General features: G+C 39.2%; 1 protein-coding gene across 1 annotated transcript; it reads right to left on the minus strand.

Moving 5' to 3' along the window:
- Positions 1 to 14,648: 14,648 nt before the first annotated feature.
- Positions 14,649 to 15,608, minus strand: LOC108370633 (ABC transporter F family member 4). Its single transcript, XM_017626004.1, has one exon. The coding sequence runs from the start codon at positions 15,606 to 15,608 to the stop codon at positions 14,682 to 14,684; it is 927 nt and encodes a 308-aa protein (XP_017481493.1). The 3' UTR covers positions 14,649 to 14,681.
- Positions 15,609 to 15,874: the final 266 nt, after the last annotated feature.

Consider the following 15,874-nt stretch of genomic DNA (forward strand, 5'->3'; position numbering starts at 1 on the left):
AAAAATCTTGATTACTCGAGTAACTGAACTTTTGAGTATTCATAATTTCTAATTAATCGAATAACTGAGTTATTTACTTTGTCATTAATTAAAATTTTGAGTAATCAATTAATCGCACAGCCCTGTTTTACAAGAAAAAAGAATAAGTTTAATTTTTTTTTACAATTATTTATTTAAACATAAATAAATGAATCGAAAACTTGTTGTGTTTAATGAAAAATATACTAATTTTTAATCAGTGTAAGAGTAGGAAATGCTCTTTAATTACTCCTTGAGGAGGTTTCGGGATGACTTTTATGGGAGCACTCCTCTATTGCTCGTTTTGGAGGAATGTGGGATGACTTTTATGGGACTGCTCCATTATTGCTCGTTTGAGAGGAATGTTGGATGACTTTTATGGGAGTACTCCTTTATTACTCGTTTGGGAGATTATTATGGGAGTACTCCCGTGTTGCTTCCTTAGGATGATATTTATGTGTATGCTCCCCGATTGCTCGTTTAAGGGGTGTCAAAGGGAGTATACAAAATTACATGCTTATACACAGAACCATAGGGAGCAATGGGGAGTATTCGTATACTCCTTAGGGAGTACTCGCGGAGCAATCGTACGATGCTCCCAAGTTCTAATGGATATGTATGTAAGTATATATGTATATAAATGATGTGGTAGTTTTTTTTTTTTTAAATATATCCGTAAATGAATTTGTAACATACTTACATATAAGCCATTCTTTTTTAAGTCTACCAAAAAGGCCAAAAAAAGTAAATCAATCGGCCCTAGGCTGAATATGGTCATAGTCAGTAAAATTGACGATACGGCCGTCGTCTGTCATTTTACTGATGAAACTTGGCGTAAATGGGTGAACTTTGAAATACACAGCTGTCGTGTGACGAACCTGCATATCCCAGAAAAATGCTAATGAACTTTTCGTTCTCCTCACAAATGCCCTGAAGAGACAAGCTCACATTCTCCATTCGATCGATGTAATCGTCTTTATATTTTGGCGGATCAATAACAATGTGGATTCCATTGATGCAACCTGCAGTTTTAATTGAATCGTATTTGTAAATTTATAGCGCAAGGCGTTTTTCACGGAAGCAAGTACCACTAACATATGAAAGTTTAAATACATACATGTGTTACCTATTACTCTAAAACAGGAAGGCACTTGCTTGTGGACTTCTGCTAGCGTTGGGCATGACTGCTCTAGAAAAACTACATTTCTCCTTCAAGTGTCTGCTGGACTCCAACATTCGCTCCTTACTAGGACTTTTAATTGTGTCCGGGCTTAAAGAACTCACAAACATTGTTACACGGAGAATCATATGGCCTACTGTTCCAATCCAAAAATTCAAGCGATCCGCGAGGTCTCTGTAGCTACATGCCTCATGGCCCGGGAACAATAACAAAAAACTGCAACTTGGACGGATGCGAAGACTTTTGTAAATATTGCTTTCAACAAATTTATTACAAGAAGCTTTCGTATAAGCTCCTCGAAATTCTGAAATGTTGACGAAAGTCTTCTTCCATATAGAAGGGCATTGTAGCATTCAAATAGTTTTTTACACAACTCCTTTTTATAAAGTTTTCTCCTTTCAAATAAGGAACATGCTTCAAGTAAACGCAGATTACTTTCTGTTATTTTTTGGTGCACCTTTAACACAAAATGAAAATCATCAACGTCATCATCATCATCGGATGTGCTACTACTCAAAGGTGCAGCTCTACTGTCCATGGAATAAAGTGAATCTATAATCGCAATAGCAAAATTGTATTAGAAAATTAAGATTGGTGAATGGAAATCGTGGAAACTTTCCATTACGGCAGATCATTGTGTGTACGGTGGAAAGAGGGTATGGCCCACCGTTTCCAACGATACCAACCCGCACCTCCCGGACCCCTAGGGAGCCCCTAGAAAAATAGGCAATAAAATGGTGGTGTCTTTCACACTAATTTCTTTCTGCGTGGACTTAAAATTTGTATAGAATTCATTAAGGCAAAAAACTTTGGCGGAAAATTGGCCGCAAAGTAAAGCCAACCCCAGAAATCATCAATATAGATGATACCCGCGGCGATGTGAATTTTAACATCGCTAAAGGAACAAAAATATACCTGCAGCGATTGCTAATTCGTTGTCCAAATTGGACGAACATATTCCTCCGGCATCAACTTCAAGTTTTACCCGCTTCTTAGACGGCCCTTCCTGCTGTAAATTTTATACAATTCAGTTTTACACACTTTTCTTTACACACAATCACTTACAGAGTCTAGAACATCATTAATATTTTGATTTCCACTCATTTTACTTTTAACTAATTAGTTTTAACTTTTAAAAATTTTGCTTTTGTTTACGTTCAACCAGTTCACCAAATGGTGGCTTCTTTGTTCTTGTTCTTCTTCCGCTCTTTTCTGTTTGGTAAGGGTGGTTACTTTACATATAAAAAGCATCTCAATCAAAGCTCGTCTGTTAATCACCCCGTTTAAACAGGCAAATATCAAATAAGCAGCCGTCAAATTAGTTGTACTTGTTATTTTCACAACCAAAGGAAAAGTTAGGTTTCTTCTCTGTGCCATCGAGATCGATCTTTTTGCTATATTAAGCAATTTAAATATATTTTAACTTAATATTTTATTAAAAATACCTTTTAAAATCTCTTTTCCGAACTAGCGTCCATTTTTGTTTACTTTTACATTTGACATTTCACCTCTTCTTCGCAAAAATAATAGGTAAAACCAAGGTACATTGAACAGGTAGTATCAGTAGAGCAGCTGATTTGATTTATTTTCAAATTATTTGGTCTCGAAAATGTCAAATATTTTTTAATTTTTTCTCACAAAAATTCTGAATTGTTAAAATCCATTTGCATGTGAAACCTTTTTCCATACAAAACAAGCGATTGAATAGCTGCTTTTGGAACGTTCGCCCAACTCGGCAGCACAACCGCTGATTACTGGGCCTTGCAAAGGATGGATCAATGCTTCGAGAAGCAAACAAATTTACTAGGAAAGAAAGTTGCATCAATTTTTATTTTTTCCAATTTCAATTTTTTATTTTTTATAATTTTTTGTATTTCACATGGCACGCTTTGATTTAGAAGAAAAAATTCAGAACAGTTTTTGACACTTTCGATACCAGAAGCAACAACAAAATACACGCAAATGTTGTTTTTGCTCTACTGATTTAATGTGCCTTGGGTAAAACTAGGTTGGACACCGAAAAGTTATCGGTTTATTCTGAGATTATTTCATAATTATAGATTACCGTGAGCCGAATTTTGCATGGCTAATCTCTTTTGCTAATTACAGATTTGGGAGTTAAGCTCGAAAATGAGTATAATCTACTTATATGTAAACCTATATACTATTAAATACGATTATCCCGACTTCAAGGATAGCGCATTGTTCCACAAAAAATGTCATATGCTTACTAGTACACAAACACATCGTTGGGCACCCGATCGCACTAAACACTTTGGGGCCACTTCTGCTCAGTTAGCATGAGCGCATTTGTTTATTTGTTCATGCAAACAACCTCAGCCGAAACTGCAATAGTTACCTACAATCAGCCTCACACAAACAAACAATTACAGACATACAAGAGGTCCTAATAAGCATTACATTTACAATGTCCTTAAGGTGACTGAGCCAACTCTAACGTAATCTGTGTTGATTGTATGGTCAGGTGCTCAATTGTGGGTGTGTCGTAATCAAATTTCGGTTGCATGCGGCTAAAAGGCAAGCAATCAGATCAGCCAATAACTTAAGCACAAATAAGTCGGTGATTTGGGGCAGCGACGCCGCAGAGGTAAGGTTTTCACATACATATACATATGTATTTATGTAGTATGTACGTACATAAGCACTTTACCTTAGTATAAATTTACAAACATTTTGTGCATAATAAGTACATATTTGTAATTGTACATATGTATGTATGTATGCAGTTGCTAGGCATTCCTTGCATGATTAATTGTTACATACAAGTAGGTCATATAAAGACCCTGCAAAAAAATTTTGCGACTAATCTCTAAAGTGAGTATTCCGAGATTACTCTCAACCGGGTACAATTGGGCATTCTCATACGGGTACTATTGGAGATCAATTAGTCTCGACTTATCCCTTACGGGTATAATTGGAAATCAGTTAGTCCCCGGCTCATCTCTTAGGGGTACTAAAGGGTGCTGAAGTACGGTTCACCGTTCAGTTCGGCACATTTTATTTTGTTCTGAAGCAAACAGCTGATGACATAGTTGTCTACATACGATTTTTGGCAAAAAATACATGCAGTTCGCAGCAAACGCATATAAAAGAGAACGCGGCAACCCCCGAGTCACCTAGTCACCTAGTCGTTCGGACAGAAAATCAAAATCAATTTGATTCGAACAAAAAGTGTTCAGTAAATTTTTGTTGCGCTCTCAGTGAGATAAAGTGAGAAAGGAACGCGTAAAATTACTAAAAAAAAGTTTCCGGACACAAACGGTGTCGGCGTTGGCACATAGAGAGAGTATTTGTCTAACAAAACTGAGAACCCCGGTTCGAATCGCAGCTGGCGCAAATTCTTAGTTTTATTTTTTAAAAGTGACTAATAGCTTTTTATACCCATTCGGGTATGAAGGGGAACAATTAGTCTCTTCATAGGACTTGCTCGAACAAAAGCGAACAGTTCATTCCATATAAAGATACCAAAAGTGGTATTAGTCGTATGTTCCTTTTGCGATTGCTCCCGGAGTCATCCCGGATTAGTCGCATTTTTTGCAGGGGACATGCACACACACACCCTCACACGCACAAACACAAACGAGCATGCAAAGTCAACCCTGCATAAAAAACTATCAATTGATAAACAAGTTATTTTTAGCAAAAAAAACCGACTTCAATTCTCATATAAAAAAAATATATACTATATCTCATGATCCACTGAGCGCATCTTAACCAGATTAGCATGGGACTACCTCTGAGATACTACCTTTCCGATGCAAATAGAATTATCGAAATCGGTTGACGTGGTCCAAAGCTATGCGGTAACATACATAAAAAAAATAAGATAAAAAATATTCCGACGAACTGATAACCTCCTTTTAAAAATAATAGCTATAATTGTAGCTAGCTTGTTTGCAGGATTTCGATAAATAACTAATTTTTAATTAGCTATAACAAAACTAACATTAAGAATGTTTTAGAGTCGTGCAGGAGTCGTGCAGACGTTACCATGAGTTTTTCTTTAACCAAACTTCTATTTAAATATCCTTATATAAAAATTGCTTTGAACACACTTTCGCTCTGCACTTTGCAGATTCTTTGTCGAGTTCAGGACTAATGAAATTGAATTTTCTATGGAAAGTGACAGAAAATAAAAAATCATTTTCCATTTAAATTGCTGGTGAAACCGGCTGTAAATATTTAAAAATATATAGAAAGTTTAAAAAATCTTTTTTATTGATAATTTATGTCCAAAAGTAGTTAACTACAAGTTAGCTCACATTCAGTGCAGAGGAAAGCAGTTCTCACTATTTTGCGCCCATTGCCCTTCAAAATTTGCTAGTTACGGCCGAAGGAAATAAGTAATAAAAAGTTACAACTAGCTGCCTGCTGGGTAGGTATAAATTAGCTATAAACTAGCACCGTTTCCTGCAGGGAAGTGACTTTCTACGCACACATGTGCTTATAGGACATTTGTAGATACATACATATGTATGCACATATGCATACTATATGTAATTCCCGATTCTTACTTAAACCGCTTTTGGGCTGTTGATCTCCTACCGCCGCTGGTTTGTAATTCATGTATGTACATATCTTAGCTGGCTAATTTGCATGCGGATTTGTGGCCATGCGGTTCGCAAATATACCGGACAATTTTGCTTATAAGCCATCAAGGCATAAGCAGATGACAGGCATACACATATTTGTATATAATAAGTACTTGCATAAGTTAGTTATTTGCAAATTGGCATATGAATTGTTAAGACATTGGATGGATTAGAGACATGTAATTATATATGTGTCCCTTAAACCTTTACTTTATGTCTCTGGTTATGAAGAGCGTCTTCAGTAAATCAGACTATCGTGGCTGCCCTCATTCAGCGTTAAATGGAGGTACTCGACATGATGCCATTGTAGTGCGGTATTCAAAGCTCTTTACATTTTTCCATTCTCTAAAAGTGGAACCAGTTTGTCGTTCATATGAAGATCACAAAATCATACTGGGTGTATTCAGTTCAGCCTGACACTCAAGAAGGTAATAATGGAAGAAATGTCGGGGACATAGATAACGTTATACGTGCAACAGAAGTCATTCGACGGTAGACGATTTTTATCAGGCTTCTGGTCTGTATTAATCCCGATTGCATGTCGAAGCACTTGTCTCACCATTCAGAAGAATAGGTTGTAGGTTTTCTTTCATGTAATTTAGGTCTGATATGTCTTGATATCCTACACGTAAGCTTTGCGGACTATCTTCTATTTACCTGTTCGATAAAGTTATCTTCCAGCCAATGGGTTGTAAGATCCTAGTGGCATGCCCTCGTGCACTCGAAGAATAGGCTCAGATTGGGACCTTAGCCGTTTCTACTGATGCAATAGTACGGCCGTAGGCCGTTCCAACTGCCAAGACGGTATCCCTGAAACTCGTCACTTCTGAATGCCTGCTCAATACGAATACCAGCGGCCGGGCTGGTCGGAATCTTTTTCACTTCGACCATTCCAACAAGAAGCACCTACAAGGTGTGTCACAGTTTTAAGACCACCATACGTACACCGACATCTTTGCACAATTTAGCAGATCAACGCAAGAGCTACTATAGTCGCGTACCTCCGGATACCCACGATATCAAGGTGTGTAAGTAGTCAACATGGGGAAGTGGATTTCCACCTAATCCAAATATTTACGGGGCATGGTTGCTTCAAACCAGCGTGGTGACGATTTCTTCTCCACTTTCGTTTCAAAGGATATTACTGAAGACGCTCAACACTGATTGTTTGTCTGGCCGAAGTGGACAAAATTATTTACGGATCGTTATGGTGTATAAACATATAAATAATATACTGGTTTCGGATATATTATCTGTTTTTTTAGATTGGTTCATGTGTGCGAATTTTGCAAAATTTTCGCTTTCTCAAATTCAGAACGCTTTATGTATTTTAAATCTGAAATGACACAGTTGGTACACCCTGTGCACAACGACACACATAAAGGGGATCATAAATAACTCAGCAGTTCAATAGGCACTGGACGGAATAGCTAGGGCATGGACAAGCCAAACGATTATCTGTCCTTCAAAAGAAGCTTCAATGAAAGTACTTAATTTAGGCACAGAGGGCCTCAAAACTATCACTGGGTATTACACGGAACGCTGTTTCCCTCGTTATCATATCAGTAATAGGTGGCATACACCGTGCGTCTGACTCGTGAGTCGGTTTGGATGTGTTTGTGAAAATAAATATGTTACACCGACGTGACTCCTGGCAACTCTGAATGACTCCTGGTGACTCTGAATGATTCAACTGTGTATAGTCGAAGGGGAGTCAACACGTACACTCGCGAGTCAGACGCACTGTGTATGTCGCCTATAAAATTAATATTTCTAAAACACTTCTGTCGCTTTTGTGAGTTGAACGAGGACAGAACACATTATCTTTGAATGTGACACTCTTGCTAAGCGTAGACTAGCTCACTTGGGTGGTGCTACACTTAAAGTGCTAGGCTATATCAAAAGCCTTTACATATAGAGCGGCAGACCCCGCAGAATAAGTGCATAGGTTAATTTAGGGCAGCCCTGCTTGAGAAGGCAGCGACTGGTTTATTCAACTGCCCGACTTGTTCGCACGAACACAGTGACATCACTTGCTCGCACACTACAAAAACGCTCCGCTGAGGCTGCTACAGAGATCGCGGTGTGTATGGCCCATAATTTTTATTAGAGCAACAGAAGCCAAATCAACAATGTTTAGAATTGTTGTGTGTTTGTATGCGCATCACTCGAAAACTAATGTATGGAATTGAATGCATTCAGAAGAAATAATTAGAGAGTTGCCATCTGTAGGAATATTGCAGTTTAAGCAAATTGATAAGATAAAGTAAATATTGCAATATAGCTGTCAAAAGAAAGAGGTTTAAGAAGGCTTACATCTGAAGATATTTTTGTGGAATGTTGCCACCTGTTTGAAAATTTTATCGTGATTTAATTGATAAGCTAAATTTAATATAGCAACATGGATATGAAATTAAAAGGTTTAGGAAGTTAACTGCTGAGAATATTTCTTTCTTTAAGGTTGCCACCTGTTTGAAAAATTGTATTCAATTAAATTGAAGTACGGGTATTAAACTTAAAAGGTTTAAGAAAGTTTTTGTCGAAAATATTTTTAAGCGGGTTGCCACTTGTTTGCAAAATTGTATTCAATTAAATTTATAGAATAAAGGAAATATTATAAAGGAAAGTTTTTATCGAAAATATTTTTTAAGCGAGTTGCCACTTAGTTTAGGAATTTAATTCTGTCAAATGTAAATATTGAATTTTGAGGAAAGTGTCGAGTTTAAGACTATAAATTAAATTCTGATGAGAAAGTCGATACTTTACCTACTTCCTAAGTACCTTCGCAAATATATTAACCCACATTCATAAAAAATAAAGAATAACATAAATCGAAAATTTGTTTGAAAAATACTTTTAAGGCGCAGTGAAGCACACCGGGTATTTGCTAGTGATTTTTATAATTATGTACATATATAAGCCTGTATATTAGTACCAGAGTTCAGATGTGTATTTGATAAAAAATCTCTAAGTTTGCAATATGTTAGGCAAAAAGGCTTCCAGTATGAAACAGCCTGCGGAATTAGTTAGTTTAATATAAAAATGCATATTCATTGTGGTATCAATTTGTGTAAATATGAATGTATGCCTTGAAATATTTGCTTTCCAGCAAATTTGCAAGTATAAACAGCATAGCTCTGGTGAGTAATTAAGCCACATTCTAAGTCCTATTTCATTTATTTATTACGACTTGATTTTTGTTATGATAAATGGCATTTACTGCTCGTGTTCAAAGAAATAAATAAACATATTTCTGATTACAAAACAAGGCAATAAACACAATGACCTTAAGCCACTAATAGCTATAGTCGACAGATACAAAGAGAAATTTTCACTAACATTAAGCTGCACACAAAACCATTACGCTAACATAAATAAATATTTTAAAATACCAAGCGCTATAAATAGAAATTCTCTGGTCTTACTGCATTTTCTACGAACACATAACTCAAAAGAAATTATTTATAATACGCCCACAACCCCCAGTCCCTCAAGTACCCAAATCTTTTGTTATACAAAATGTATACACACACACCCGAACAAGAATATGCTCCACCTAAGTATGTATGTTTAATATCTGGAATTTGGGCAACCTTGGATCTAGGTAAATGCACTGGCACACAACTAAATTCAACGGCCATAACTACCACTAATACTCAAAAGGATTAAATTTATACGTAGAAGCAGTGTAAATCCTTTAAAATGACCAACTGCTGGCATCACGAATGGGCGATTGGGTGCCTTAATATCGTGTTGCATGCCACAGCAGTAAACAGTCATAGCGCTGTTGAAGCTCATAAGCAGAGAGAGATAACAACTCATGCACTTGCAAACATAGCTTATGATGCAACAGTAACTGAATTATGGCCCAAGAATAAACGCAGCAGCAGCATAGCAACAGAGTTGCATTCTAACATAGGTATGTGTGTTGGTGTGTGTGTACATACCCAACGGACTGAAATAGACAGCAGAGATGCATTAGAGAAGAGAAAAGCTTTACTGGCATACCAAATAGTGCTTAGGAACACGAGGGTATTAGTTCATATTAGAGCACTTGGCGCTATCACACATACATACATACATATGTACATATGTACGCCATTTGTATGTTAGCGCGGTGCATCTGGCTACAGCCTTGCATGAATTAGTAGACTCAGACTTTTCTGGCTGGGAAGTTATTGAAGCTACCCAACTAAGCGGCACTCAACTGACCGCTCACCAGCCGGCCGCCAGCTGCCTTTGGCACACACATACAGCAACAATAGATTTGGTAGAACAATGTCGAGATGATATTGCCAAACCTATTCAGCTATTCACTGGAATAATGACAATGGCAATGGCAACTGCACCAACACAAATAACGGCTATGACAACGACAAGGACAGCAACAACTGTCGTTTACTTGTGGAGTAATGCTTGTGGCATGCATACTCATAGTATAAAGCATAAGTTATGCACTTCCGCTGGGCGAACAATGAGCACGGAAATTTCATTTAAGTATTTCTACACCTTCACAAAGTCGAACTATGTAGGTAGGTACTACTATACATAACAGTACAAAAAATGGCCCTGACCATGGTAGAGCCAGTATCCGCCGCAAAGCTGCTGACCGGCAACCACAAGAGCTGCAGTTGCAGCTGTAGCAGCACCAATAGCACCAACAGCAGTAGCAGCCTTTGGCCGCATTGGCATGGTCAAGGCACACAGCACCGGAAATTCTTCATTTGTTTTAACAGCTTAGCAAACAATAACCACAACAAAAACAACGACAATGAAGAATGCAGCTTCGTACAAATGACCAACAAAGAGCCACCGCAACCGTGATGACTCAGGCGAACTTTTAGCAAATTAACACAATGGCAGCCTGGTGGATGAGCGTGCCGCCCACAATTGGCCAAAGTCTGAGGCGTGTATTGAAAACCTTGCTTCCGATTCATATACATACATACTTACGTATGTGAGTGAGTAACTTTGCAAACTACGAGTACTAAGAGGTACGCTGGCATAAATTCTGCAAAGGGCAGTGCTTTGTTTATTGCATTCTTTGGATGGAATTGCAAAAAGGCGGCGAGGCGATTCTTGTGAATCATCCAAAATAATCGTCTAATAAGCAGGGATTTTTGGCTGAGTGTATTCGCAGTTATGCATGTTTATGCGCTTATCTATATATAAATATGTGTTGACCGTGGCGTGGACGTGCCCGAATGGCAGGATTTCCCTTTAATTATGACATGGCTTTGAATCGGAAATTGAATATAGCAAAAAGGGCGGAGAATGCGAGAAACTCATCTATGTATGTGAATATTCTTTTTTAGATTACTAATTAAGAATTATTAAGTTTTGAAAGGTGGCTAAAATTTGTAAAGAGATGGTTCTGAAATCGAGCTCTACTATGGTTATGAAATTCGGTAGTTTGGTTGGCCCCTTCTTCCGATGTGGTTCTGCAACCATTTGTCCCTTTGGGTTGAGTTCAAAAAACGTTTCCATTTTTCCAGCCAGGCGCTGCCTTATTCACAGTTTTGCCGGAATAGAGCGATAATAATGAAGAAAAAATCTCCCTCAAGAGTTTTTATTTATCTAATTCAACGTTTTCATTTTTAATCGACCTACTAAAGGCGGATATGTTTGTTACTTTTAACGGAGAAAGGAAACATCTTAGCTCTCGGTATGGGTAAAATTTGCGTTAACCTAGGAGAAAATTTGTAACTGCTTCTTGGTATCCCAACAGAAAATCTGTGATTGCTTTTCATGTGCACCCACCAACATTTCTGGAGTAGTACAAAGCTATTTCAGGGCCTTTGGGGGACTATTTCACAACTACTTTGGGATCATTTCGAGACTAATAATAATACAATAGATTGGGGCTTACACATACGTTAGTGTTTGGCCGAGCTTCTTCTCCGATTTGTGGCGTGCGTTTTGATGTTGTCACACAAAGCGGAGGGACCTACAGTTTTACGCCGACTCCGAACGGCGATTGTATTTTTATGAGAAGCTGTTTTTCATGGCAGAAATACACTCGGAGGTTTGCCATTGCCTGCCGAGGGACGACGGCTGTTAAGAAAAAACCTTTTTTCTATATTTTTTTTGCGATGTTACTTTGACCGGGGTTTGAACCCAGGTGCTGCGGAATGGAAGCGCGCACTGCTTACCACTACACCACAGCGGCCGACTAGTTCAAGACTATTTCCGAAATATTGTGGGAGTGGTGCGGTTCATTTTGTTACTAGTTTAGAACAATTTTGGGACTTATTCGGGCTGATTTTGGGACTAATAAGATACCATTTCGGGACGGAGTCAAGAGTTGTTCGATATCATTTCGGAACAAGGTCATGACTTTTTCGATCCCTTTTGTTTTTATAGATCCTTTTTGTTTTTGAAATACCGTTTTGCAGGTGTGGTATTCCGCTAGAACCTTTATAACTTCCCCTCAGATTGCTTTTGAAATTCAGTTTAGAGTTCAAAATGTTGCCAGAGTATTTCGCTTTGGAAGAGAGATTTAAAGTAGCTGCCCCTAACCTGGACAAGTAAAGAAAAGGTGGAAACTTTTGTTTTTCTTGTGAACAGCGCCAGATCTCTTTTGGAGATTTTAACTCCAAAATTGTTATGGTTGGCCGGCTTGGAGATACTGCCTTGTGTTTCTTTAATTAGCTTATTTATCGTGGACTGAACTTTTCCGAGAAGAAGTATTACCAAATCGTCGGCATAGAAGACAGATTTAATTCCGTATTAACTGACTTCAAAAAAAGTAGGAATGCATCGGAATATTTTTTCTATGTAGGTTACTTTCGTACGTCTCCCAGGGGGGGGGCCTTCCGCTGATTACTCGGATCAAAAGCCAGGGTATAATTTACAAATTAAGTGGCTTTTAAGGTTAGGTCAGGTAAGTGTTGGCTCTTCGCTAAACTACTGCCACTTAAGACAGCTTATCACTGAGTACTAGAAGCATTGTGGGAGAACATTGGAGTACTCATTGCTAACTGGAACACCTCGTTGTACCCTACCTTGGCGGGGCTTCCAGATTAAGCAGAAAGCCTGCTCCCGGGGAACTAAACAACAGTCTCCTAAGGGCAGAAACTCGTTCTTTCTGCATATCCAAAATATCTTATCATTGGTCAGGTCAAGAAGCCTTCTTCGGCAAGCCTGTCGGCCTATTCGTTGCCCGCAATGCCGATGTGCCCCAGGAACAGTACAGATGTACGCCATTACCCGTGCATAGCTGCCCTACGCAGACACTGCTAGAGAAATTGCTGCGCGAGATAGGTAGGTTTAGGTTTCTGCTAAATAGCTCTCCTTATGGTGAATACTTCCGCCTGGAAAATGCAGCAAGAGCTCGGCAGCTTCTCATGCCCTCATGTCTATAGCGGCTTCGAAGCTCGTCCCAATTTGCTGCCGTTGGTATAGTCCTGAGTGCCACTCTCATTCCAATCATTGATCGCCTACAAAACCAATATCCCATGGAGCAGTATCGGTCTGGCTCAAGAATGATAGAATACAAGATTGCGCCGATCAGAGAGGATTTTTGAGAATAACTTTTGTGTGACGTCACACTGGTGCAATTGCGAGAGAGAAATGCCAAAACGTGAGCAAGAATGGAAGAAGAAAAAATGTTGCAAGGAAAACGTAAACAAATTGCACAAGTGTGACGTCATGCAAACAACGATTGTGTCAAATTCGTTAAGAGAGGAATAGCGGTCCGAGATCGGCGCAACCTTTGTATTCTCTCAATCGTGGGTCTGGCTATCACCGTGAAGATCCAGTGATAAAGAGAAGGCGATAGGCCCCAGTTTCCGCCCAGCATCTTTTTTAAAGCATAGAATGACACTGAGGTCTTCTTCGCCCTCGCCTACACATTATGGTGACCACGACAGCTTACTATCGAGTATTGTTCCGAGGTACTTGGTGATTTCCTTCAGCTGAAGGTTCACCCTATCCATCTTGGGTTTAGACTGGTGCGGAACCGTAGTGCTTGACTTATAAGTGAGCTGAGTGTGGACAGACACTTTTCGCGTACTATAAAATTTCCATAGTATTCTGTTGATCACCAGCGACCATAGTAGCAGCGATAATACGCACCATTCCGGTGTACCTCTGTTAACCGATTTGGTGGTATTATGCCTACCCCATTGCGCCGAAACACTTCTGAAGCTCAACATACTGCTTATCGAGTTCGAGATTACGGGACGAAGGCCTGTCTAAAATGGCTTGCTTTGAGACATTTTTGAAAGACCCCGCTTTGTCCAGTAAGACACCGTATAAGAATAAATAGATGAATTTTTATCGGGATAAAGTCCTTTGTCTGTAGGTGATTTAGTTTTGTTTTCCTTAGGGAAGAATATAACCGTCATCCCCTCGGCTCCTCAGCCTTACATCCAAGTTTTCAGCAAATACAAATCTGTTAGGCATTTTGAGAAAATATGTATTTCTTAAATAAGCTACCAAACTGCAACTTGAGTCAGTTGGGGATCAAGCTAATGTTGAGCTATGAACTACAGTTTAAGATACATTCGAGTGCATACTTACACAGAGAGAAATATGTTTCAAAAATATGAAAATACTCGTATGGCCTCTCTTCTAAAAACTTACCACGAAATAAAATATTTGAAATCATTAGTCCCGGAAAACATTTCAAACCATTCTCGTCAAAAGCTGCACTTTTTGGTCGCTATCACCTTGATTTTGGATTCTTATTTATTGGTCTCTGCTATGCAAAACTTACAATAATACATATACTACATGTCTAAACCAAAGTTATTTACGTTACCAACACCAGAAAGCAAAAAAATATACTAACTCTAATACGAATACTTATTAATTTTACTAACGCCCATCGTACTACCGCTGCTGTCATAGCAAACGGCCACTTACATTTACCACTCGTGTCCATGGCCACCATCACTGCTGCTGCTGCTCTCCTTCTTCTCCGACTTCTTCCATTTCTTTTTCTCCTCTTTGCCCTTCTTTTTACCGCCCTCATGTTCTTCGCCCCACTTCTTCTTCTCTTCATGCTCCTTTTTATGTCCCTTATGTCCCTTCTTCTTGTGGCCTTTCTTACTGTGTCCTTTCTTGCCATACTCATCCTCGTGTGCGCCTTTCTTATGGCCGCCCTTTTTATGGTGACCACCTTTTTTGTGTTTCTTCACCTCTTCAAAGCCGCCATGTTTCTCTTCTTCACCTTCGTCATGGTGTTCGTCATAGTACTTTTTCTCCTTTTTATCCTCGTTCAACTTGTGCACATGATGTTTGCCCTTAATGGAATGGCCCTTCTTGTATGAGCCGTGATCTTCGAATTCATGTCCTTTCTCGCCCTTTTTACCCTTCTTGTGTTTCTTGTGGTGGCCTTCATCTTTTTTATGTTTCTTTTCATGTCCATGCTCCTCCTCCTTCTCACCTTTTTTACCCTCCTTATCGTGATGTCCCTTCTCGCCCTTCTCATGGTGCTCCTCCTCCTTGTGCCCTTTCTTACCCTTCTCACCCTTCTTCTTTTTATGTTCACTATGCTTTTCTTCCACAGATTTCTCCTCATACGACTCCTCCTTTTCTTCCTCCTCCTCTGCTTCTTCTTCCTCTACCTTTTTCTCATCCTTCTCTGAGCCAGCTACCTGCAAGTCATCGTACGTCGGCTGTATCCTGGCAATAATTGCAACTGCTCCATCCGACTGTGCCATCAATGCGGCCGGTACATGTGCACTTATGGCAAACTGCAACACATAGCCCAGTACAATAATGTATCCTATACCGATGCTAGTCCACGTCCATGGTGGGCGCAATTTGCTTCGCAAACTCACAGCTGCCATTTTCCATGCACAGCAGGCCAGAACCGCTGCGCTTTGTTGCAATTTTTCGGTCTTGCAGTCGTCGTCCTTGTACAAGTACCTGTTCGTTGGCGCGTTTCAAGTCCGCTGCACTATCTTCAATGCCGCTTTGAAAACCGTTGTGTGCGCGTAGGTAGGGAGTAGAGGCCCTATTTATGTTAATCGTCCAGTAATTTGCTGCTGACCACTTCGCTTTTCGCTTTTATGCACTCCCAACGCTCGCTGGTAACGGTTTCATTTCGTTTTCC

This window comes from Rhagoletis zephyria, unplaced genomic scaffold (assembly GCF_001687245.7).
Source record: "Rhagoletis zephyria isolate East Lansing unplaced genomic scaffold, Rhagoletis_zephyria_1.1 Rzeph_scaffold_04353, whole genome shotgun sequence".
Classification (NCBI taxonomy): Eukaryota; Metazoa; Arthropoda; class Insecta; order Diptera; family Tephritidae; genus Rhagoletis; species Rhagoletis zephyria.

Coding starts and splice junctions, on each gene's coding strand:
- LOC108370633 (XM_017626004.1), bottom strand. CDS start 15,608: ATGGCAGCTGTGAGTTTGCGAAGCAAATTGCGCCCACCATGGACGTGG.